The sequence below is a fragment of the Xenopus laevis genome, chromosome 3L (genome assembly GCF_017654675.1).
Source record: "Xenopus laevis strain J_2021 chromosome 3L, Xenopus_laevis_v10.1, whole genome shotgun sequence".
NCBI lineage: Eukaryota > Metazoa > Chordata > Amphibia > Anura > Pipidae > Xenopus > Xenopus laevis.
In genome coordinates this window covers 58880894-58908609 of record NC_054375.1, presented here as the reverse complement: position 1 = coordinate 58908609, position 27716 = coordinate 58880894, and the positions used below count along the sequence as shown (strand labels likewise).

At 36.7% G+C, this 27716-nt stretch overlaps 1 protein-coding gene across 1 annotated transcript in view; it reads right to left on the bottom strand.

Moving 5' to 3' along the window:
* Positions 1–2207: 2207 nt before the first annotated feature.
* The window catches only part of nuak1.L (NUAK family kinase 1 L homeolog), a 50653-nt gene continuing 25144 nt past the window's right edge, over positions 2208–27716 (bottom strand). The window contains exons 3-7 of the mRNA XM_018252364.2: positions 18654–18805; positions 16302–16367; positions 9228–9347; positions 8491–8623; positions 2208–7959 (exon numbers count right to left, since the gene is read on the bottom strand). Coding sequence (XP_018107853.1) covers positions 6818–7959; positions 8491–8623; positions 9228–9347; positions 16302–16367; positions 18654–18805 — 1613 coding nt within the window. The 3' untranslated portion in view covers positions 2208–6817. The remainder of the gene's footprint in view (positions 7960–8490; positions 8624–9227; positions 9348–16301; positions 16368–18653; positions 18806–27716) is intronic.

Below are 27716 nucleotides of genomic sequence, written 5' to 3'. Positions count from 1 at the left end.
TTTATTGGATTTTAATGGTTGGTTTTTACTGTACTATTTTGGCTTTCAATGTTTACTATGATATTTTTGTGTGACCTTGCCTGTGACAGAGAAATTAATTGGACTTTTCTTTGGTTAAATCTTGGATGGCTCCATCCATGGGAAAAACATTGGTTTTGGAGCCTTTCAAAAATACAAATCTTGCATCAGTGCTTTTGGTACACCAATGGCTGCATCTTTTGTAGCAGCAGCTCCTCTCTAGAAAACATCTTCTGTCCAGAAAATCCCCAGGTCCTGAGTATTCTGAATAACAGTTCCTATACCTGTATATATCTATTTAGGTGCACAAACTGAAAATACTGAGGTTATTGCTGCTTTAACCATGCAGTGCTTGTAGTGCATTGTTATGCATTGGTTTGTAGTATCTCTCAGCCTTATTGAATCTGACTGCCTTTGGTTGTTGTGTGTGTATATTTTTATTCATATAGTGCTACTAGTGCATGTAGCTCTGTACAGCAGAACAGCACATTAATTGAATAAACAGGGGTCAATACAATAAATACAAAGTGCAGTTACATTCAAGAATTAGTGCTTAGTTATAAATGGGCTGTTGTAGTTTTCTAGGTTGAGATGACCCTATATTAACTTTTTATATCTTTCCCTGGGAATACCAGAGTCTGATCAATTTAATGAAATGCTTATTATTTCATTGTAAGAGCATATGTCTATGAATATGGTATTTGTTCTCTGTAATTTTTCTACTTCCACTGGACTATGTCTGCAATGTACTGTATATGTGACATATTACCCAACAGGCTCCATTATGTATGCAAGATGGTGGAAGAGGCCTCTGTTGTTACCTGAAAAGGGACCAGTGTTCATCCTGTATTCCTGTATAGACTATGATGGTTCCTGCTGATGTAATTCTTGTATAGTTCTACTGTATGTTTTGCGGTTTCAGACTGGACATGCACCTAAACACATCACCAAACATGCACTTGGTTTCTTGTAAACACATTATATACTATGAGGGCTAAAGGAGAAGTTAAAGAACTTGTTACTGTAGGCAGGTGAACTAGCGTGTTGGAAGAATTAACAAGTCTGTTAGTCATTTCTACTAGTACCATGAGGAGGAAGGGAGGAAGCACACTGGAGTGGTCTAGGGTGGTGTAATTTGGTGCAAATTCAGCCTTATATATCCAGTAAGGAACTTGCATGTCATCACTCTATCTGCCTTGTTTCTGTCAGTAACACTCTCTCCTGCTTGTGCCTGGCAAAAAGATGTATTGCTTCAGGTGTTCATTGTGTCTCTAAGTGGATTAGAATGGCCCTAGTGCAAACGTCATAAACTGTTTCATGACCACTCTCCATTGTGCTGGAGGAATTGTGGGGAAGTTGGTACCCTTTCACATATATTTTGGTCCTGCCCGGCTATTACTCCATTATAGTCTGAAATTGCCGATTTATTGAGCAGGATATTACGGGCCCCAGTTGCTTTGGACATGTGCACTTTTCTGATGGGCAGACCATTCCCCAGAGTGAGTAAAACCAGTCAAGCTCTGATAAACCAGATCCTAACGGCCACCAGAATATCAATAGAGTCTCATTGGAAATCTAACACTATACCCACTCTGGTTGAAATCAGGCGGTGGGTAGAAGCCAATCAGAAGTTTGAATAAGGCATCGCCAAAATCCATAATAAAATTTCCCTCTATCTAGAGACATGGGAGCCATGGGATATGTTAGGGTTTTTGTTTTTTCATATACAGTAGCCCTGAAGACTGGTTCTTCCTCACCATACCTTTACATCTTGTTCCTGCTGGAATGTCAACTCTTTTAGATAACATTGTAACTATATTGCTATGTTGTTGTTTTCTTTATATATTTGTAACTTGAGCATTGCATCAATGTATGGCTTTAATAACTATACGATAACACTACTGCTGAATAAAAAAAGAATGGCCCTAGTGGGTCAACAGAGTTGGCTTGTGATGCTTCCACATTTTCAGAATCTGCATATCGAGTACAATCTCATAATGCATAAGAGTACTTTGGAATGATCACTTCCAAAACAGGGATGACCCTAGTGTGAATGTGATGGTAAGCTCCAATGGGCTGGGGACTGATGTAAACACTGTGTTTAACTGCAAATTCATTATGTTAGTGAGAAAACATCATTATCACTACCTCCCCTCCACTAGCAAAAAAAATAACAGCAATACATATAATGACTGTAATCACAGAATTTTATTTAATAAAAAAAACAATTAAAAAAAACACATTTTCGGTGCTTGTCAAGAGCTTCTCACTTCTACATGAGAATAATTAATGGAGCCCAAACACACCGATCATCGATAAACTTTTGGCAGGAGCTTCAAGAAATGTTGCACTGATTAAATTACAACAAATATATTATACCTTTTAAAACTGAATTTAGAACAATAAATAAAAAAGGCATAGACAAATAAAAAAAAACACCATAGCATTACAAATAATATTAAATAAAATCACAATACTAATAACAATGTGCAGTCAAGTTTCTTTTCTACAAATGAGAACATGCCAGTAAATCCCTATATAATGTTTCCAGTTGGCAATAAACAGTCAATTATTCATTCACATAATTATTTTCTTCTTTAAAATATCTTTTGTTCAAACAAAAAGTATGACCTGGGCAAACATAGTCTGCACTAAATACTGTTTTCTTTGGTAACATGCAACATCCCCTTTTCACTTTTAAAGCAAAATGATTGAGATACATTCAAAATAAACATGGTCTTTCCAACAGAGATTTCTCCAAAGTGTTGGACATAAATAATGTACATTGTAATCTTCTAAGACAGGGCTGTTAAGATGGAAGGCCACAGGTAGGAAGTATCTCTCCAAAGAATTTTTATAGCCTACAGCCAGCCTAAAAGTTCCATAGGCGTCTTAGCTTTGCATTGAAATTTTACATTCCAACCCACAAACATGTCGTTTTCTGGTTAAAAGACCAATGCACAGGAAAGGTCTGACAGTGCTATTTTAAAAAGGGAACAATAGCAATGCTTTGGAAAATAAAGTGATGAGTAGTGAAACGTCTTCAATGATTACTCAGTAAATCCAGTTGTTTTAGAATTACCTTTACTAGATATACCATGATCTGGATAAATGAAAATCTTCATAGTCATAGTCATATATTTTTTTTTTTTCTGTACTAGAATTGATATGTATTTAGAGTCAGTTTTCTTTGGGAGAAGAAGGGAGCAGTGTAGGCGCTGCTATAATAATGTAAATACAGATGCATCATTGCTATATACTTCTCTTTAAGCTGTCAGTCATAACAGTGTATTGAATCCTAAAATAAAGTATAATGTTCAGTCTCTGCTGACTGATTTTAAAAATACCAAGAATAGGTAAAGAATATTAAAAAAAAAAAAACAACCAACAAATAACATTTTCCAACATGATAAATAATGATAGAAAATACACGCAAAAAAATGTAATAAGTGGCTAAATACATTATTATATGCATACGGCACATGGCAATATGGCTGCTCTTACAAATTTTAAAAAGAGTTGACTTGTAAGTGAAAATAGGAATATTTTCATTTTTGTTAGCATTAATGTGTCTACTTAAACAAGTATTGACCTAGTCTTAATTTGACTCATATAGAAGGACTCAATGAGATCCAGTGTCTAGCAGCCATATAAGATATTAAAACTCTGCCATTCTGCCTGATATTTAATACATAATGATTTGCATTTAGAAAATAGCATAAGCGAAATTCAGCAAATCAATGAGCCGATTTTTTTAAAGCAGTTCTACAATAAAACTCATTATGACTGACTTAACCTTAAGCTAAATTCATATGAGCCTATCTTCTGTAAAATGGTTGTTTTCATTTTGGTCACAAAGAAAAAAAAATGCCACTTGAGATGTAAAAGAATACACCAATCCTTATTTGTTTGCCCAGGCCTATCTCCCAATGTAGCCTATGAACACTTGTATTCATTCAAACAGTCCAGTTGACCCCTGAAATACCTTTATGGTAAAAATAAAAGCTATTTTCTACTGTTCTTCAGAGTTTTAACAAAACCACCTACTTTTCCTTTCTACAACATTCTAGAAACTTTTCCCATACACTTTGCTATACCATTGTGATGGGCAATGGTATATTTCATTGCAATATTTTTGCATTCCAAAAAAAATATACACTTATCAGATTTCCTTCAATACCAAGAACTTTCAAATCACATTGAGACTCTTTACTTTTTCTACTTGCCATAACCATTTCAGCTAACATTCTAAAAACCAACTTAACTCGAGAACCATTTTGTACTGGATGGATCTGCGGCGGATTTCAGCATTTCGCCACTTGCAAATTGTTTTGCAAAACTGTTGAGAAGATTCAGCGGCGAGAAAATTCGCTGAGACAGAAAAAGTTTCGCAAATTTCTCACCCATCACTAATTATTTGAGATAGTATTTGCTGACAGTGAAGTAAAAAACGTAACAACATACTAAAATTACAAATGACATCAGTTGTAAAGGAATCTAGGTAAAAAATAGTTTGGGAAACGCAACAGAGCAGTTTGCCTCTCTTAAAATATGTTTAACAAACATGCTCTAAATTCATAAAGAAATTATTAAAACACAAGGAAAAATATAAATAAAACAAGCAAAAAATAAAATAAAACGATATATTCGTATATATCACTCTCCTATATTATTATACATTATATCTCCATACTTTCACATTTTTAGAGTCTAAAAATGCGATTGGGGACCTAAATGAAAAGGTATTTGTTTTTCTCACTTGTCGCATATATTAAGTCACATGATATAAGGCAGAGTGGTCAAAGATTGTCTACATGCGCAATAATCTAAGGGCATTGGACACACATGCGTTTTTACAGTATGGTTCACGCCGGGGTTTTTTAAAAACACTAAGCGGTTACAAACTTAGTCAGTGGAACACTAGGCTACCGTATTTAGGCAGTGGTCTGCTTTTTTAAAAACTGTGCCATTACCATGGGGTAAAATGCATGTGTATCTATGCCCTGACACTTGGGCCAGATAACGTTCTCATAAATTAACAGAAAATGTTAATGAGTTACTGCATTTACCCTGTGTAGAGCCTTCCATAGTATGTCTCAACTAAGACATTCAGTCAAGCAGGGAACAATGTATTTTTGGATATAGGCCCAAGGCCCCTTGGACTTAGCCCTTTGCATTTGTATTTTCAGTCTATGAAAACAATAACTATTCAATCTCTTCTCTTGAGAAGAAACTGAGGTCTAAGCAATCTAATCTTGGCACAGGGTAAGATAAAGTTGACCAATATATAATGTATTTTGTTTAAGAACTCATATCACTGAATGAATATAATTTGACCAGGGCTGTTAGAACCTGCCCCACCACTTGAGTCAAGGACCTTTATGATAGTGTCATGAGGTAGTTGGCTGACCCAGATGTGGAAAGTGCCTGCCTACTTCATTAATTTGGTGGGGGGCTGCACATGGTTTTGTCATGACTGAATGACAATGGTCACTATAACTATATTGATCTGATCAAGAGTGAATGGCTAAATCACTGTTATCGGTGTAAGAATACATTTTAAAAGAGCTGCTTCCTTTAATAGATTTGGATGTCTATTGAATAACAAATTACCTAATTCCAGGTATAAGACCATTTTATCCAGAGAATTAAAATGATTAAAACAATAGCACTAAAATGAATGAACTACAGATGAATTCCTATCACTGAAATATACTGCAGTCAGTATTTATAAATGCCTAAATTAAGGTGCTACACGATTAATTAAAATAATAAAAATAATTATTAAAACAATAAATATAATTTTATACTTAAAAAAAATTATCTTTATGTAAGTGAATTTCCTTCTTACTGAATGGACTTTTTCTGTGACTACTAAATCATATTGGTAAAAGAGGCTTTGCATATTTCTACATATACCCCCACTGTCTTGAGTATCTTGCACTTTGACTATTAAAAGATGGTAACTGCAGTAAGTAGAAAGAAAAAGTATATAGGATTGATGACTAATAAATTGCAATCAAAAACCCTTACTGCGTGTTTAAGTAGTGCCGGTATATATAGAAGGATTCAGAGAAGATCCATGTTGTGGGCCCTATAAGGATAAATCTTTCTGTTAAAAACCCTTTTAAATAACTTGATCCTGGTGGGATTTTCTTTCCAGCACAACTGATATCAGAACAATCCCTGACCAGATAATCAAACAAGGCAACATCTTGGTGGTATACTTAGACTAATGCTTACTTGACTCAAAATCCACTAAGTTGGCAACCTTCTCCTTTAAGAAAATGTATTCAATAGAAGAGGAACAGAAGGATACTGGAAACTGCACTGTATCCTATAAAATAAAGTTGAAGTGTCTCTGCGTCCAGTCCCTGTGTCCGTGGGATTGCGCTACTGCGCATGTGCCCCATGGACCGTCTCTGGCGGCCCGTTCTAGCGCCCGTTAATTTAACGGGCTTAATGTCTAGTAATTAATAAAAGCCATAAACAAAAGCCTTCAAATGATTGCACTGTCAGGATTGAAGTGAGTGTGCGAAGTCTAACAGATCCTGTGCAACAGTGACAAGTGCAAAGCAAAACTGTAGAGTAATTCTAGAAAATACTGTACACATACAATTGTAAACAACATGACTTAACTTCTATAGAAAAGGATTTAAGAAAGGTAAAATTCAATGTGCTGACTTGGCTCATTTTATAACTGAATGCCAGATATAAGAAACATTTTTACTCTTCACAACCACTGTCAGCAAAGTACCTGTGTTCACCATAAAGGTATCTTAAGCTAAAATGAATAACTTTAAGTGAGATTGTTACAGATCTCCAAAGCTTTTTTATAAACCTGAGTCACATCATCCATATCAGTAAGCAAAGAAAAGCTATTGTCTGCAAAACGGTTGCGGAAGCGTTTCAAGTTTTGTGGACGATTGATTTTCTGAAGTCCATCAAAATCCTGCAGATACAGGATATTTTCAGCAGAAACGCAACTGCGTATTCTCTGCTTGTTTGATCTTCCACCTTTTAAATCAAGCAAATCATAGGAGTCATTTGAAAGAATGCTGTCATCACTAATGATGCTGGATGGACGACTGTAGCTTCGAGTTAGCCCTTCTCCAGGCATAACCCCTTCTTTCATAGATTCCAGTGAAGATCCTGTAAGACCAGCCACTGGAGAATCGGTGCAGTTGCTGGAATATTTGCTATTATGCTTTAAGATGCCTTTTCTTCTATATGAAAGGCTATGAGAAACAGTTCTCTTTGACTCACTGACAACATGTGAAGGACTGATACTTTCTTCTCCATCATTGTCCAACAGTTCAGATGACTCACTTCGTTCAGGAGAAGAGTAATAGCCAGACTCTCTTTGTGGCGTCTTTTTTAAAATGCCCTTTTTTGGCATTGCTGTGTCTTGTTTGGTATCACATATAATTGGAACTTCAAGGTCTTGTGTGCTGTTGGGAGATGTATCTATGTGCCCTTTTTCATCATTGATGTTGTGTGCTGGGGACAAAACCGGACTAACCACACCTTCAATATAGCCAGCACTATGTGAACGATAATCACTATTTCTTTTCTTTAATATTCCTTTGGGTCTCTTTGATATTGTCAACGATGATGTTTCATCGCCGCCATCTTGCAAAGACTGTGCAACGCCATTTTCTTTCTTGGATTTCTTTAAAGATCTTTGCCGTTCTAATGAAATTTCAGATGGTTTTGAAAGGCACTTGCTTTTGTTTTCAGCCTCGAGCTGCCTGCTGGTAGAACGGTTATGCCAATCGATAAACCTCGCAAGCAGTGGAGATTCAGAGTCTCTTAAAACATCACAGTCACATACACTACTTTTATAGCTCCAGTTAACCCACCAGTGGTTTGCAATATCCTCAATTGTTGCTCGACGCTCAGGGTTAACCATGAGCATCCACCTGATCAGCCCACGAGCATCTGTGAATAAAAATTATTTCATTAATATATATATATATATATATATAACACACAATGCCAATACTAGGGTGCATTTACCCTAAAACCAAACATTAGCTTGAATAAGAGTCTGAAATATGAGAGGGCCGGAATAGAAACACAAGTAATAAAAAGTCCCAATAGAATTGTAGCCTAACAGGCCAATAGTTTTTTTAGTCGGTGACCCATCTAACAGAGGGTTAGATGGGTCACCGACCAACCCCTTTATGAAATAATGAAAGTACTTGAGGAAAACATATAACATACCGACAGTATGAACAGCTTGAGATTGTTTTCTATTTTTCACATCCCCCACAATGAAGGTAAGGTAAGACAGAAAAATGATCTACTCATGAAAAAAAACTGCTAAGAACACTGGCAGATTCAAACTTGCATATTGGCTAGGGTGTAGTGTCAGTTCATAGGTTCACGTGCAACAAGCTTAGTCAATAAACCAGTCACATGTTTGAACTTCAGCCTGTCTCAGCATGTGGTTTCGGATCATACTGCTACCTGATGGTTGTGTTGGCTCGTGGTATTCTCCACTGCTTATTTGTCTGATTAGGTTTTTGTGATCAAAACCATCAAAGGGCATTGTTCCATAAACTAGAGTGTATAGAAGTACTCCAAGAGCCCAGCTGTCAACCTAAGATAAAAGAATGATGCTGTGAATATGACTAGAGCACATGACAAGGAGATACATATTAACATAAAGAACACAGGACTGGATTCAGATTCCCTTAACCATGCCAAATATAATTCTTAGAATAACGCCAAATATAATTCTTAGAGAATGAAAGAAAACCAATTGCTGTTGGGATTTGCAAGATGGATGTCACTTCTCTAGAGTGGACCACAAAATGGATTAAGAGTAGTAGCCAATCTTTCTCTTTTTGACTAAACTGGTAAGTTTTCCCTCTGAGAGGCCCTTGGGCTAACCATTCTGAGGCTGAGCATAGGAATCAAAACCTAGAAGGTAAGGGAGCAAAAATTGGTGGGCTACAGTTTGGCAACATAGGTATCATAAAGCTGTAGGCAGTGTAACAAGTATGCCTTCATAAATATTTACTGGGTATTTCAGTTCAAATGTATAACTAATTTTTTGTGCTGCTGATACTTTAAGGGATACAAATTGTTATTAGAGCTACACAACACTACAATATTACGTTCATTCTCCTGAGGAACACACCACATAAATAATTACAAATTTAAAATTTTATGAAAGAGCTTTATTCGAGACATCAACATACCTCAGGACCTCGATACGGTCTCCCGTTTACGATTTCCGGAGAAGCATAAAGAGGACTACCACAGAACGTTTGCAGAAATTTATCTTTTTGATAAAGGTTTGAAAGACCAAAGTCAGCAATCTGCAACAAGAAGATGATTAGAGTCATCTTTCAGTTCACCAAAGCGATTTCTCCTAAATCATATTAATGTCCTGCAAGTTGGAAATGTGCGCTTGAAATTGTAATAACAGTTTGATCATAAACATTCCAAGCAATTTATGGAATGTTGTAAATAGTGGAGAACTGGAAGAGAAGACCCAGTAATTTACTTAGCAATCAAATATTCCCACTGAAATAAATATTTAATATTAAATGCAGTTAGCTAGCTGGTGTTTGTATCCCAGTGGAGAAGCTGACCCATCTACCATCATGCAATACTACTTCTTCTGCATTAACGTCTGTTAGATGTGTCTGACTAGGCATATTTGCTTATTAGTTGTGTGTCCTTGATATAGAGCAGTTGATAACAGTTACTGTATAAAACAGACAATGTGCTCCATCAGCTATGGAAACCCCAGTAGATTATTATAATATTTTAGATATTAAAATCTACTGTATTCAGATTTTAATGTATTTACTGACAATTAAACAAAGGTGTCATTTAGTTGACTCCTACTTGGCCTAAGAAACATCACCGCCATAATCATTCACATGATGCAATAAATTAGCCTCACAAGCACACTGATTGGCTCACAACACAGGCCCGCGCATCTCTAGGTTGGCCACTGACTATATACACTGTTTGAATAGGGTTATCTGCATATATTTTAGTTGATTATCGTTGATATGATAGAACCCAAGGTTGCAGATGAATAGTTTTAAGGGACCACGTATGTCCGAGTGATTGCACAGTTTTGCTAAATATATATTACTGATGACTAGTAATGGGAAAATTAGTAAAATGACGAAAACTTGACAAAATGCATTGAAGTCTATGGGCAACAACATTTTTTTGATGTGAGAAATTTTTTCACCTATTGGAGTCTATGGGCATCATTTTCACAGTGAAACTTGCTGAAAAATGTTGTCGTACCACCTCGCGCGGCAAAAAATGGTGTACCCCATAGACTTCAATGCATTTTCCATGAGACATCAAAAAAGGCTGGCACAAGCTGAACCACACCAGGTACAAAAGCAGGAGTCAGATGATAAAAGTTAAAAATTTACATTTTATTTTCCATAATTAAAAGCAAAGGCCTGACGCGTTTCGTTCCTAGTACGAAACGTGTCAGGCCTTTGCTTTTAGTTATGGAAAATAAAATGTAAATTTTTTACATCTGAATCCTAATTTTCTACCTGGTGTGGTTCGGCTTGTGCCAGCCTTTTATGATGTCTCCTGGTGTTTGCTCCCTCTGCTGAAGGTCTGGGGCGTGTGCACCCGGGCCCACCGTACACAGTGGTAAGCTATCATAATATACTCTATATACTAGGGATGCACTGTATTCACTATTTGGGATTCGGCTGAATCCCCAAATCCTTGGTGAAAGAATCGGCCAAATACCGAACCAAATCCGAATCTTAATTTGCATATCCAAATTAGGGGCAGGAAAGGAAAAAGTGGAAACAATTCTTCTTTTGTGACGAAAAGTCACGTGATTTTCCCTACCTGCCCCTAATTTACATATGCAAATTAGGATTCGGATTCAGTTTGGTCAGGCACAAGTATTCGCCCAAATCCGAATCCTGGCCGAATCCCAAACCAAATCCTGGATTCAGTGCATCCCTACTATATACTGGTTTTCTTTTGTCATTTTTTCAATGCATTTTGGCAAATTTTCAGCAAAGCGAAACAGCTAAAATGTGCCCTTCACTATTGATGACAAATGAAGGTGCGATTAGTTTACTTTATTGAATTAGCATATGTACATGTATGCACAGTCACCTTAAACCAGCTAACTAAAGCAACTTTGACAGGGCTCATAGTCAAGTTCTTACTGTGTCTGATGAACGCAACTTGAAAACATATATTTAGAACAAATAAAAGTCTGGCTACATCACAACAGCCTATCCCAAAATCCTATTCCCAGCCTAAGATTGCCTTTAATTGGCCTAAATTCCTCTTTCTTATCAGCTCACCCTGGCTAGCTCACAGGAAGTTACTGTTAAGTCTTGAGAAGTGTGTCTTGTCAGTCAGCAGTGGGAAAAATTGACAATTTCCAAAAGAAATATTTCTGTGCTTGTTCCTGGATTTTTATTCTGGCCCATATATTCTACGGGTAGATTTGGCTAAAATTACAACTTATGCTGCCTATAAAGGACAAATTCCTTTAATGGCATGGAATGTATCATCATGAATGGAAAGGCATGATATATTTGTTTTCTTATGAAGGAGTAAGAACATTTAGCAGCCATGTTTTTATTGCAGCCATTCAGGAAAACATTATTTACATTAATGTCCCCTCCCATCCTCACAGACTGATGTTTATCAGCTTTCCCCATTAAAGCTGTCAGACCCATTGAAACAAGATTAATAGAAACGGAGATTACTTCATACTCTTGGCACTTTAAAAGCACAAAACTTTATTGCAAAAATAAAGAATGATATTTAGAGATTTTTTAAAACGACAGAATGTAATTTTATACACTTTTTGTAAAATAATGAATGCTTTGTTTGTAGATTTAAATTAATTATAGCATCCATATGAACTCAAATACCAATATTAAGTCATATTTGAAACACTTTTTCCAAACAATAAATGTGATTGGAGCACAATCCTCATTACAGTAATTGAGTACAGTATAAAAATAACTTAGCATGCAGAGGCAATTAATCTCATTTATTTCAGGAAATTTAGGTTTCATTATGAAACAGAAATAACAAATTTTGCTCTTATATTACACTATTTTGTGAGACAAAGTAACATTTCTTAACTTGATACATTGCGGCTTGGTAATGACTAGCCATTAGGGTGATGGCACACAAAGAGATCTGTACTCTGCGGGAAATCTGTGCTATGCGCCAGCGTCAAATCTCAACAATATAAATCGCCAGTGGTAAAACATATGATTCAGGTAAACACCGGAAATTGCCTTCACCTTCATTCTCTGGCAGTTACACATTGAATATGTTTTACCGCCAGCAATACACAGGGGGGCTACTTCAGGAGCTTAAAGCGTAGAGATAATTTACCAGGCTACAATAATCTGACAAGCAATGACATTGGGGCTCATCAGACAATTTAATTCTAAGTCTTCAGAGTGCTTTGTAGCTTTGGGATACAAAAAAATGTATTCCTTTAAGCACCTGAAGTAGCCCTGTGTTAGTAACATAAAGTGAATTATAATTAAAGACCTGTACAGGTATGGGACCTGTTATCCAGAATGCTCAGGACCTATGATTTTCTGGATTTTGGATCTTCATTCCTTAAAGGAGAAGTAAACCCCTCATTAAAAAAAAACCCTACCCTCCTACTCTACCTAGACCCCCCTTCCCTCCTCCCCCTTAGCCTAGCTGCTACCCCAGGCAAATGCCCCTAACTTTTTACTTACCTCTCAATGCAGATTCTGTCCAGCGGCTTTCACCGCAGCCATCTTCTTCTCTTCGGTCTTCTTCGGGAAGTAAGTGCTGTATCGGCGCATGCACAGTTGGAGCAGTCTTTGGGTTATTGCCAACTGCGCATGCGACACGGAAATTGTCAAATTGCCGAATTACCGAAGAAGAAGCTGATGGCTGCTGTGAACTCCGCTGGACAGAATCTGCACCAAGGGCTAAGTAAAGAGTTAAGGGCATTTGCCCGGGGTAGGAGCTAGGCCGGGGGGGATGGACAGAGGGGGGTTTATGTAGGGTAGGGGGTGGGTTTTTTTTTAATAAGGGCTTTACTTCTCCTTTATGTCTACTAGAAAATCATGCAGACATTAAATAAACCCATTAGGCTAGTTTTGCTTCAAAAAGGGATTAATTATATTTTACTTTGGATTAAGTTTTACTGTTTACTGTTTTATTATTAATGAAAAAAAAGAAAAAAATTTTAAGAAATTTGGATAAAATGGAGTCTACGGGAGACAGACCTTTCGTAATTCAGAGCTTTCTGGATAACAGGTTTTCAGACAACAGATCCTTTTGTTGGTGGATAAGATATGGGTTTGCCTAGACAGTAGCCTAGAGGTCTGTTAACAGCCAATAGGACACTCTTATATGTCCTAGTTTACCAAAAACTCTTTCAGATTTGATCCTGACCTGAAATGCCACAGCGAGTGCTTCAGTGCCAAGCTCCATCTGTTACCACGAGCGTTTTATCTAACACATTTCCCATAGAGCTCTATGCAAAGCTGTCACAGACAGAGAGGAGCCTTCTGATTGCCCTTTTTCCTCCCAATGGCAGCAGTAGTCAAAACGCCCCCAAATGCCATTTGTCTAAAGTGATATAAGACCATCCATTCTTCATGTTTTTTTTTTTCTTGGATTTTTGGCATCATCAAAGAGCACCAACGTCTGGCTTCAGAAGTGTGTGTTACTGTTACAGAAACCAGGGAAACATGGCAGCCGAAAAACAACTCTTTAAGCAGCAGTGTGTTAAGATTTCCAGTAGACAAATAAAAAATTCAAATAAAATTTTTCGGTGGCTAACAAAATGGTAAAAGAATATTTTTTTTAGAACTTTTCTCACAGTGTTTAAAACAACATGATTAAATAGGTCACCTGCATTAGGCCCAACTACCACTTTAAAGCAAAGGAACAATTCTCACATGCATATGGCCTATGGCTGTTTCCACAGATACAGAGTTTTAAATAAAACAGGATTTGTTTACCAGCATTCAAGAACAGTGGCAAGACTGACCATGAACCATTTAAGTGATGTTAACAAAACCACTGTAGGCAATATAGTTATTTTACTGGTCTGCTTAATTAGCCTTATAAAATTACAAAAACACTGTGTTTCACGCAAGGGATTCTGACAACACATTATTTGTGTGGCCAGTCCTGACGGGCTTAAGATATAGGGCTTCATTTTTCACCTTCAGTTGCACATTATATCAAATGCAGCTCTTTGTTTCTATGGGCTTCCCAGAGTACTATCTATGCTTCCTACCATTGGTTTTTTAGCTCATTTGACCCTTTCAGCAGGCAGAAAATCCGGTGGTTAAGAATTTGGAATGTGCCTGTCTGGAACTTAAAACTAAATATCAGCAGAAAGCATACATCACCCAAAGTCAACTGAAAGAGACTTATAACACATACAGAATTCCAGAAAATTGCAGTCCATCTCAGAAGGTGTTAATTTGACAAACTGAACAATATTCACTACCTGTACACAAATACATTAAAAAGGGGTGGTTCACCTTTAAAGGGCAAGTCAACCCCAAAATAAAAATTTGCTTTATAAAAGAAAGCATAATTCTAAGCAACTTTTAAATAAACATTCATTACAAATTTTCAGTGCTTTTAAACAATTGATATTGAAAGCGGCATTGGATTAACTGTTACTTTTTAAACAATGTTGCAAAAGTCTTAGTTCCCCAGCAAAGGTCTGTTAATCAGCTGCCTTGTCTTACATTGTATCAACAGTCTTAGACATCAGGGCATAGAATAGAAAGGGACAGACAAACACTGCTTTCAATACCAATACATATACAAATAAAAACCATATCAAATTTGTAATCAATGTAAATTGCAAAGTTGCTTAGCATAATGTTTTCTTTTATTAGGCAAATTTTTATTATTGGGGTTGACTTTTTAACATGGGCTGATTCTATGCAACGTTTTGATTCTTCATTTTTTCTTTTTTATAGTTTTTTTTTAAATTATTTGCATACTTCTTCTGATGCTTTCCAGCTTTCAAATGGGGGTCACTGAAGGAATAAATGCTCTGCAAGGCTACAAATGTATTATTATTGCTACTTTTTAGTATTCATCTTTCTTTTCTGGCCTCTCCTATTCATATTCCAGTCTCTTATTCAAATCAAGGCATGGTTGCTAGGTTCATTTGGACCCTAGAGAGCTGCTGAATAAAAAAACTAAACAACCCAAAAACAACAAATGATAAATAATGAAAACCAATTACAAATTGTCTCAGAATATCCCTCTATACATCATACTAAAAAGTTATTCTAAAGGTGAACAACCTTTTTAAATGAGATAATATTTTAGAATAACCATTCCATTAATAGACTTTACACTGGAGCACAGTGTCACTTATACAAGCAAAGCAAATGTCTTGCAGATAGAGAAGGGTCTGTGTTTGTCCCAGGAATGTTTCTGTCAAAATCTGTCTATTCAATTCTAGCATTATATGACTAACTTTAGTAAAGATAGTATATATAAGCCTTCTCTCTAATAGTATACCAAACTTCTGATGGCTATGTAATATTAAATGATGATGGTCGGTACAGAAGTTGATGCAGCTAGTGATGGGCGAATAAATTTGCCTGGCAAGAATTTGCGTCGAATTCCCGTGTTTCGCGAAAATTCACCGGCGCCAATTTCCTATTTTCATGATTTTTTTGTGAAAACGTTTGAATTGCTCGATTTTTTCGCGAAAAGGTTCGAATTGCACGATTTTTTAGTGAAAACGTTAGAATTGCTTGAATTTTTCGTGAAAAGTCCGAATTTCACGATATTTTCGTGAAAACGCCTGAATTTCAAGTTTTTTTCCATAAACTTTCGGTTTTCATGACTTTTCACTTATTTTTCGCCGTTTCGTGAATTTTGTGGCAAATTCGCTAATTTTTCGGCGAAGCTAAACGGGTGAGAATCGGCCATCACTAGATGCAGCCCTGCCCCTATACAATACAGATCTTAAGGCATCATTCCTGCTCAATCCCCCTGAAACCCCAATATTTGGGTCCAGTGAACAGGAATGTAATTATAAAGCTAGCAGACCCTATGATTTCTTGGGGCCCATGATGTAAAGGGGGGCTCAGTGGAGCACTGACTATTAAGCAGTTTCAATTCAATATGATTATGAAGAATGATGAAAGTTTATGCGGTCCAGTAGTACTAGGTATGATAGTGAGCCAAATAATAACCTAATATTTTATTTAAAGTATAATAAAAGGCTTTGAAGTTCAAAGTAGAAATCGAAAATACATACATACCTTTATATTACCATTTTCATCAAGAAGAATATTCTCCAGTTTTAAATCTCTATGTACAACACCATTCTAAAAAAAGAAGAAGAAAAAAAACGATAAAAGAGCGTTCTATATATAGGTTTTATACTTTAGGTTTGATTTATCCACCAGATCATTACCAGGCTAAAGTATAGCAACAGGCTATTAGTCACTAGCTATGTGGTTGGGGCAAAAATGAATGGAATCCATCCTCCTACAAAACATAGGCAACAAGAGGGGATTCTTTGGGTACCTTGTTTCACCTCCCCTCCTCGGCTTTGTGCTGAAAAACGTTTTAGTAAGCGCCAAGGGCTGTAAAAACAAATTTAATACCATTCTGGTGCCTCTTTAGTTTGATATAAACTTTTAAGAAACGTACACTCGATGGCTGAAAGAATGTTCTATTTCATTAAGCTCACTGAATCAGCTTCATGTGTTTTAAACAAAATATTTTCCCTCTGAGAATACAGTTGCAATTTCTTTGGTCTTATTGTAGTCTATGATTTTAACTCGTCCGTTACCAATTGGCTACTAAACAAGATCCGTGCTCCAGCAAGATGCAGTATGCTTCCATTTGTGGCCTCAATTAAGTAAAATATCTTGGCAGGGGGCACTCTCTAATCAACCAATCACAACTAATCACTTCCATGTGTGACAGCAATCACTATCAGCCACTACAGAGGTTAGTTTATATAACAAAGAATATTTCAGTGGCCTCCTCTTTACACCAGAGACACAGTTTGGCTATGTGTATGTGAGTGTTAACAGCTAACGGAAAATACTTGTCTGACAAGCCATACTGTAATGGACCTAATTTTAGCTGAATCTTTAGATGCACCAAGTATATTTTTCGATCTTCATTCCTCCATGGAAGAAAACCCATTATCTTTTTGAAAGGTGGCTAAAATATTCTCATATAAAAGGTCAGCAGGAGCTGAACTACTTATCAGCAAAAAAATATTTGTTCAATGAAAACATACGAGTCTTCCTGTGCGCCTTTTATAAATGGTTGCTCCTAGCAGCAAGACACTAAAAATATACTCAGACGGCTTATCTATTTCAGCTCCTGTCTTTTCGTTTTATTGTGAAAGCAAATACCGAGTAGGATTGCCTATTTCACAGTCATGTAGCAACAGTAAAATACCACTCCTAACATCAATAAATCCAAGCTGTTGAAAGCGGCTACAGGTTTAGTTTAGAGAGGTAATGGCTGGAAATAATAAAGAATAGCGAAAGTTTCTTAAATTGTTGCTGTGTCATTCCTATGACTCAATATGAAATATCCCTACTTACAGAGCTACAGCAGACAGGAATTAAGAGTCTGGCTTACTAATAAGTGCTTTAGGAAGTGGGGCTGCTGCATGTCCATAGACAAAAGTAAGCATCGACACAAATTTCTGTGCTTGTAGTCAATATCCCAGTCCCAGTCACACCACTGCAAATAGTAAAACAACCATGGGCGCCTATACGGGGAGGCCAAGTCTGAATTTATCTAATTATTTTCTGAAAAATCAATACTTTTCCTGAAAATTTCCTGTGCAGGAAAAAACACAAAAAAATTGTGAAAAATTCAGATCATACTAATTTTTGGGATTTTCCACATGAAAACTCCAACTTTTTTGGATTTTTGCATGAAAACCACAAAATCTTCGGATTATTGCACAAACCTAGTGCAGAACAAGATATTTTCAGGGACTTCTCCCATTGACTTATATGCAACCTCGGCAGGTGTGAGATGCCAGATTTTCTGATTTGGACTTTTTCCATCCCTGGGGTATAATAAATCCTGAAAAATGTGTTTGTTTTTTTTCACTAAAGATTCGGATATTATAGTAAAAACACATATTTTTCAGGTTTTTGGCATTTGGACTTTAATAAATAATCCCCTTAGACTGCACAGCTACAAGAAGATTCGTTTCCAGTGCGCATGCTCCTCCACAGCGATTACTTCCAAGGCGCTTAAAACTGGATGTGACAGGCACATAAACAACAGCCACCAACTACAGTTCTACATTTAGATCCAGGTCAGGGGGGGGGCTTGTGGAATTTTAACCAATGACAGTTACGCAGTTAGGCAGAAGGCCAAAGGAACATTCTGCTTTAAGTTTCAAACTAAACATCCCTCATACAATGCAGAAAACAACAAAACTGCTGTCTTTAGAATCCGTAACCAGTCAGAATAAATTAACTGCAAGCCACATATTCCCCAATATGTACAAGATAGGAGCACACACAAACATGAGCGAGTGGAAAAAAAGCACTGGAGAGCTTCAGTTAAAACAACTCAGGAATCTGAGAACTCAAGCAAAACATTTAAGCAGCCATCATTCTTCTCACCTTGTGGCAGTAGTGCACAGCAGAGACAATCTGACGAAAGAAGTGTCTGGTTTCCCTTTCACTCAGTCTTCGTCTCTCGCTGATATAATCATACAGCTCGCCTTTGCTTGCATACTCCATTATAATCACAATCTTGTCCTTGTTTTCAAAAACTGCACCAAAAAATAAAGAGACAGAGAGAGCAGGCTGTTAGTAGAGGTTCAGGTAAGCTGCATAAACTTGCAGTTGCATTAGATCCATCATTGAAACAACTAAGCAAGTACATATGTGGGTACAGACTAGTCTGCATTGAAAAAGCAAAACAAACGAAGGGATAATGTTCATTTGCTTGCACTAAATATGCTGAACTGACACGAGATACATAAAGGACCACTATTCCTTATATCTTTTTAGATTCCCATAACATTCATGTAAAGGGAATAATGATAGATAGAGTTAGAATCATTCTCTATACTTTTCATCAACTGAAGTGTTGACACCATGGCCTGAAGGCAGTGGCATACATGGAATTTTTATCGATGTTGTGTTCTTAACTGTTCTAAATACAACTTAATTTCATAAGGGACCCAAAGGTTTTGCTTGTGGTAGCAGATGATGCCAAAGGCAGAGATTTAAACTTTATTTTGAATCAGAAAGTAAATGGATAGAGCATAGAGGGCTTTGACTGCTGTTATTTTGAATCACAAAGTCATGGGAATGGGTAGAAGGCTGTGACTGCTACCTGCCATAACTTCAATACATGTGGTTTCAGCAGACTATCTTCAGCTATTATAAAGCACAAGCATGTTGCTAATCCCTGTCCCTTAGATATACCTGTGATGAGGCTGCAAACAATGTCCAGGAGGGACTGTGTCTTGGCTATTCAGCACATGCGATGAAAATGATCTGTTGAACTTGTTACAATACCATTTGAATGCATAACTATAAACCAATTGTTTCTTTCTATGCACTTTTCATTCTCAAAAACATTGTGTTTTGCATTGTATAAATAATTTAAGATATTAATTTCTGTTTTTAATCTTAAACATAAAAAAACACCAAAACTTGTTTATTGCACATGTACATGCAAGATTCCATCACCGGTTCCCTATTTCCTTCACACTGGTGTATGACAAATAATAAAGCCTGGGAAGCACCCTTTAAATATTACAAGTACCTTCAACTATTTGCCAAGTACCGTTATATTTGCTTGCATCATTGGGATACCAGCTCAGAATATCACACTCACATGTTAAGACTATAAGCAGTTAGAAGACAGCTCAGTAGGTCAGGATATTTAGCAGCCAGTGCCAGACAAATAAGGGAATGAACAGGCAATGTTTTTTTAACAACTCGAGTTATTGTGACTGATGAAAAAGAAGGGATATGAGCTGTCCACATTCCCTGCAGCTTATCATCATATGCTCTCAACTGACGTCAGTCCTGTGTTTTGACATCAATTCAATTTCCCCATGTCTGAGCACACACAGACAGATAGGGCAAAACCTGGTAGATCAAGCTGCTTTGGGCTAATATGCTATTATTTACAGTACAGTGCATAGAAGACAGCTCACGTGAACATTAAATTCCCAATAATAATATGAATATACCTTTCTTGAATGCAGTGTTTCACAAAATTCATTAAAATGGACATTTACATTTTTGTTAAGAGTTAGAGCATATTTACATTAAATACAATGTATGTCACAATGTCAATGCAGTAGTCCACATAAACATTAAAAAAATTATGTATCCCTATTATAATATAATACTAAAAATATACTATATGGCCAAATGTATGTGGGCACTAGTGATGTGCAGGTTGACCCATAACCCACATTGACCTGCTGGTTGACAACCGGTTGGGCGGGTTTGATTTGAAATTTGGCCATCCATTGCGGGTTAGGGTTGGGTGCTGGTCAGACTTGGGGAAATACACGCCTACACTGCCCTCGAAGTTGCTGTGTCTTGGAACCAGAAATGCGCATAGAGTGACAAGATTCAGGTACAGGACAGGTGTGGGTCCTTCAATGGCAACATTTTGCAGATTAAGGTTTTGCGGGTTGGGGTCAGGGTGTGGGTAAAGGTTTCGTGGGTTAGGGTCAGATTGTGGGCTGAGTTTTTCCTGACATATTACATTAGGGAACAAGGGCTTGAATATGAAGTTGGTTTTCTATTTGTTGCTAAAATAGCCTACTACTATGGGAAGGGTAGATGTTGGTTGGCTCCTATTCATATATAAGAGGTTGGGCACTGACAAAAAGCTAAAACATTAACATTTCTCAGTGATGGTGAGAAAAACAAAATACTACAGTAAAACGTTAGGGTAAAACATCTTGTCACGTTATCTTTGCCATTTTGTTGGAGTATTAAAAAAGAACATCTTAGGATTCCCTGCAGGACATGTGTAATATTTCATGTTAATATTTATCATGTCCAACATGCCAAACTTTATATTCCCACCCTTGATTTGTAGCCAGGCAGATCTGTTTAAAATTTAAATGAAGCTGATTGATAACCCAGAATGTTCTCTACCCGGTAGGCCCAGGTCATGCTCTTGTTGGCGATTCTCCTCAGTGTGACGGAGTGGTCTCTGCACAGATTATTTCATTCATAGCCGTTCGCTGACTTTCTTTTTTTCCAGAGTTCAAGATGATGACTTTCCCAGGCGGAAGTTCTCAGTTTTTGTTTGCTGTTGGTAGGATGCCAACACGAAGTTTGGTTTTGCAATGTAAGATGGTGGTCAGTCCATATTGTATTCCAGCAATATTTTGTTTAGTAGGTTATTATTAAATGTCAGAGAAAATATTGGTTTTATTGCCCAGAATGGCAGCAATCTCCATAAATGCAATTACAGAGTTATGGTTGGGAGTGCAACTAGGCAGTTCTTTTCATCAGTTAACAATCTGTAATGCATGGTAAGATATTTGTGAATAATAAAAACTAGTAATTTACTTTTGTGGTAAAATCCATAACCAAACATTAACACAATGGGCCAAATCCCTTCTATGTATATTTATTTTCCCTAAGGTGTAGCTCACATTTCGACGCAATGAAGCAAAAAAAAAATTGTTTCCATCTCTGCAGTGGAAAGAGAAAAGACAGATGAGACTTTATTTTCCAGATCTTTTCAGTGAGGGTATGCTTAAACATTCAGGTCAGGCTTCATTTATTTTGAACTCATGTAAACCACTCGTGCTACTCTTTAAATATACATACCTGCTGTCTTTTTTGTTCATGCCGCTAAACCCACAACAACCATATGTACCCATAACCATACCAATTAATAACTCTATTAAGACTTAAAATTTACAGCAGTCCTTTTCAAAATAGGAACTGTTGACAGATATGTATATGACCATAAAATGTAGATATCTGCACCAAATTAAACTGCATTACATTCTCCACCACCATTATTCCTAAACATGAAGTTCTATAGTTTGGCTGGTTTGAAAGGACAAAGCTTTGGGTCAGCTGGAATATTCCTTATACTTTCCCACTCAGTTTGAGCAATCATCTAAATTAGTTCCAGTGTTTTGACATTCCTTCCATCTGCTGTCTTTTCATGCCCCCTGTATTGGTATATTATTACTCTATGGACAACAGCAGAGAGAACTACCTTTCCACAGTCACAAAGTTCTTCTTTATTTAAAAGATCAACCAATCAAAAGAAATCGCCATAATTTATTTTATGTGCACTAGATCAGAGAATATCAACAGACCCATATATTCTATTTCCAAATGCTGGTTATCAGGTCATAATGAAAAACAAATTTTAGTCAGGAATTCTTTAACCAACAGCAAACTCATCCTAAACACATGAGCCTGCCCTCTTTGCCGCTGAAAGACTGGTTCAGATTTGCAGATGCAACCCAGGGACACTTATCAAGTAAATGGGCCCTTAAAGGATACATAAATAAGCTTTTATTGAGCTGTACTTTTGGTTAATCACTATATTTTAAGCACAGTGAACCAAACCAAAGGTACTTATAGCTATGTTTCTTAATACTGATTGAACTCTCTATTACAATTACAGTTCATTAATGCTCCCATCGCAATGCATTATTACATGGGCCCACACCTTTTGATGTAAAACATTTACTAAAATCCAAATGTATCTCATAATATTAATATAAAAAGCTTAACCAAATACCCATGCCCAATTTTAGCTTATTTACTAATAAAAAAAACTAGATTTAATCACGAAAACCAGAATTGTACAAATTTTTCAGGCTTTTTTCCCAACTCTCTTGAGTTTTTGCCTGAAAACCCCTGAAAAGGTCCAATTTTTAGCTAAACCCAATGCAAATCACGATAACCTCAAATTTGGATAGGTGTCTCTCCCATTGACCTATGTAGGATCTTGAGAGCTTTGAGATGGCAGATTTTTAGGTTTGGGCTTTTTGCAGCATTGTGGTATAATAAATCTCAAAAAATTCAAGGTTTTTTTTCCACAAAAAATTTAAATGTTTGACAAAAAAAACCTTGAAAAAAAAATTTGAGTTTAGTAAATAAACTCCTAAGTGATCAATTATGTGTGCATTCTTGTTTTCTCTTGTTTAAAGTCTGTGGCTCATTGACTGGATGTAGGCTTGATTTTTTCCCATTAACATAAAAGGCTATTTTGGGGGAGATGGCTGCCAAGTAGCAGCATTATTATGTTAATTTATGGTCATGCCATCCATGATGTGTATACTATTTATATATTTATAAGTGATTTGGGCATTTACCAAGTCATGGTCACTGGGCAGCATTGGGAATGTAGACAGGGGCTGATTTATTAACAACAGGTTGGTAAACATCAGCAAATTTCTCATTTCTATGATTAATAAAGCTCAGCTGGTTGAAACCTCTCTGTAAGCCTCTTTGTAAGAGTTTAATAAAAAATTGGTCTCAGATGGAAAGAGGTTCTGCGGCCAGTAATGGAATCTGTGTGCAAAAGCAGGAGACGTGGTCTGTCCTGCTTTCATAACTCACATTCAGATAATATATTTATTGGTCATCCTAAAAACAGCCATTTGCCCTGTGGCATGATAACATTCAAGGCAGGTTGCCCATCCCACCTGGTTGTCACAAAGACATGCTTTAGTTTTCAATGTTTCAAAAAAATGGCTGCATTATAAAATATATCACAGAAAACGTGCTGCATATTGTTTGGTTCAATTGCAGTTACAAACCAGCTTTGGAGAAACAACCTATCCAGTTAACATCCAGGAGGCTGAAACAACAACCCATATTAATGTGCTTAGTAAGCACAACATTTTGTCTCTGCATAGGAAAATGGACTCTGTTCCCATTTCTATTTTTTATGTTAGCTGTTAAATCAATCCACAGTGAATGGAGCCATTTACTGTCAGAATCCAAGGCTCCAGAATGTTTCTAATGTGCTTTAATAAGCTAATTAGATAGGTGCAAAAGAATGATGTGAGGAAACCTAAGGTGGCTGGAATGTAGCAGTGGAAAACCAGGGTCATTTTGTTCTTGACTCCATGCCAGTTGCCCCTTCTGGCTTGACAAGACTCTCATTTGCAGAAATGTTCTTGCGCTTGACATCACAGCTCAGTAAGACAGGAAATTTATTAGAAACGGTCTTAATTGAGAGGTAAAACGATGCCAGAATTATTCATCCTTGATCTATATTAAGAGCCTGTCTATCATTTCATTATTTTTTTTACATCCAATTTCATCCCTTTGTAGGGTCACCTCATTCCAGTACTCTCCCTGGGAATATATTGTGGCTCTCATAATTTGTAAAACCAATCTAATGGTTTTTATAACCTAAAAGCAGCATGGTACTGAAAAGGAATGCATGACCTGAAAACGGAGTCTTCTGAGTACTAGACATGAATTTTTGTCACTGTGGCCCATCCTTTTATTAAATAATAAAAATGTATTAGCTTGAGTGTGAGAAGAAAACTTTAACAGACGTCTGAACAAGAGTTTTGGTGTACTGAATTGCAAAAGAATATAAAGAAATTGCTATAATATTTTCCAAAATAGATAACATTAACAAGACATTATTTGCTGTACACCTTTGGCTGGCATGTTCCAGGAATTACTGAAGGGAAATAGCATATACACACACATCTTTCTGTTGTACAAAACATTACTAGCCTGCATATCTGCATTAATATAAGCAAACAATTACAGGTATCCCCTACAAGTACAGACTAATGGTAAAAATTGAGTCAAACAAGAATGTATAAACTACGTTAAGCACTATGGAGGAAATATGTAACATGGAAATCTAAACTGTATATAACTTATTTCCTTATGATTTCATTTGTTTTAGCAGATGTTTTTGGAGTCAACCTTCTAATTTAATGTAAGTTTTGATGGATCACTTTGAGCTGCTCCTAAGCTCATTGTCCATGGCATCTGATGGCTGCCATTACAGTTAACCATTGTACATGGCCAAACACTTCCTTAGTTAGTGGAGTAAGAATTGCCATGTGCTGAAAAGAATAACTTTCCCCAGCCTGCTGCAGGATACCATAACCAGACATTACAATTAAATACAGTTTTTAACTTTACATTTAAATGCTGTTAGACTAACTAACAGAAAGAAAAAAAACTGAATTTACACACTGGTCTGAAGATTATCATCAATGTGACTTTTTTTTAACTAATTTATGCTATAAATCACATTTGGCAATTGCATTATGCAGTGAAGTTCATAAAAGAAACAAAAAATCTCCTTTAGCCATTCACTATTCAAGATAGTTTAATTCATTTCAATCGTATTTTCATGCCAGCTGTATATAGAATACTAGCAGTTTCTATACTGCTGAGTGAATGGAATTTCTCTATACTAAGAATTATGGGTCTATCTTTTCCAATTACTTCTGGAAATTAACTCCTAGTGATTTAGAGGATTCATTTGTTAAACAAAAGTCAGAAGCTATCAAGACTTGGATCCAAGCAGTGCTGCCGCCATACCATTTCTCCCTCATTCGCACTCTCATCCACTACCTATGAGTGTAGGTTAGGGTTGTGGAACACTAACTGATTCCCAGACTTTGGTTGGCCTGGAGATTTCAAGCTTAGTAGGAAGAAAAATGCTTGGAATTGCCCCTGAACGCACATGGAAGTTAATTGCTTGGATCCTACAACTTGCGTTAAAGAGATACTGACACCAGAAATTAAACTCTTTTTTTATATCTATCATAATATTACCTTTTAAAGCTACTTATAACTGTGCACATTGCTTTTACATTACATGTCTGATTCCCCATGTTCCTGTATGATGGCCGGGGGCTGCCATATTTGTGCAGCAGAAGTCCGTTAGCATTAGAATCTCTAACTGACAGACTGAGATGGGACAGTCAGGCTGGCAAAACAGTCAGGTTTAGAAACTTCAACTAACAATAACTCACAAAAATAAACCTCTCAGCAAAAAATGATCAACATGATCTATAGGTAACTTTTAGGGGCAGATTCACTAAGCTCGAGTGAAGGATTCGAACGAAAAATACTTTGAATTTCGTAGTATTTTTTTGGTACTTCGACCATCGAATTGGTTAAATTCGTTCGAATTCGAACGAAATCGAACGAATCGAACGAAAAATCGTTCGACTATTCGACCATTCGATAGTCAAAGTACTTTCCCTTTAAAAAAAACTTCGACCCCCTACTTCGGCAGGTAAAACCTACCGAAGTCAATGTTAGCCTATGGGGAAGGTCCCCATAGGTTTGCTAACCTTTTTTTGATCGAAGGATTTTCCTTCGATCGTTGGATTAAAATCCTTCGAATCGTTCGATTCGAAGGATTTAATCGTTCGATTGAACGAAAAATCCTTCGATCGATCGAACGAAGCATTAGCGCTAAATCCTTCGACTTCGATATTCGAAGTCGAAGGATTTCAATTCGAGGGTCGAATTTCGAAGTATTTTTAACTTCGAAATTCGACCCTTAATGAATCTGCCCCTTAGTCTACGTTCACATTTTAAAAAGTAGTTTTTTAGTGTCAGTATCACTTTAAACAACCTGTATGCCAGTTATGGTGCTTTATGGGGTTATCAATGATCTAAAGGTGATATAAAGGTTAAAGCTCTGGGGTATGCCAATATGTTGAGCAGTATCCTCTGTTACCTTGTAATCTGGGCCAGTGTCCTCAGGCCCAGGGTACTTTCTTAAAGGGATACTGTCATGGGCAAAATATTTTTTTTCAAAATAAATCAGTTAATAGTGCTACTCCAGCAGAATTCTGCACTGAAATCCATTTCTCAGAAGAGCAAACAGATTTTTTTTATATTCAATTTTGAAATCTGACATGGGGCTAGACATTTTGTCAATTTCCCAGCTCATGTGACTTGTGCTCTGATAAACTTCAATCACTCTTTACTGCTGTACTGCAAATTGGAGTGATATCACCCCCCTCCCTTTCCCCCCCAGCAGCCAAACAAAAGAACAATGGGATTGGGAAGGTAACCAGATAACAGCTCCCTAACACAAGATAACAGCTGCCTGGTAGATCTAAGAACAGCACTCAATAGTAAAAACCCATGTCCCACTGAGACACATTCAGTTACATTGAGAAGGAAAAACAGCAGCCTGCCAGAAAGCATTTCTCTCCTAAAGTGCAGGCACAAGTCACATGACCAGGGGCAGCTGGGAAATTGACAAAATGTCTAGCCCCATGTCAGATTTAAAAAATGAATATAAAAAAATCTGTTTGCTCTTTTGAGAAATGGATTTCAGTGCAGAATTCTGCTGGAGCAGCCCTATTAACTGATTCATTTTGAAAAATTTTTTTTTTCCCATGACAGTATCCCTTTAAGAAAAGGCACTATGTTGCATCCCATTACCAGTGGGGCAACTGATTACAACATAACAGTGAGGAACTTTTAAAGAAAATAACCTGGCTCAGGGCAATTTTTATGGAAAGATAATTGACACCACAATCAGTACCTGGTACAGAAAAGCTTGGCACCTGAGGGTTTGTAGATACAGAACTTTTTAGCACCAAGTAGCACCATCACTTATAGTAAATACAAAATATTTCAACATAAAAAAATATATAGGATTATTTGCCATTATCAGTTTATTAACACAAACAAAAAGAAAATCAGCATGAAATGAAA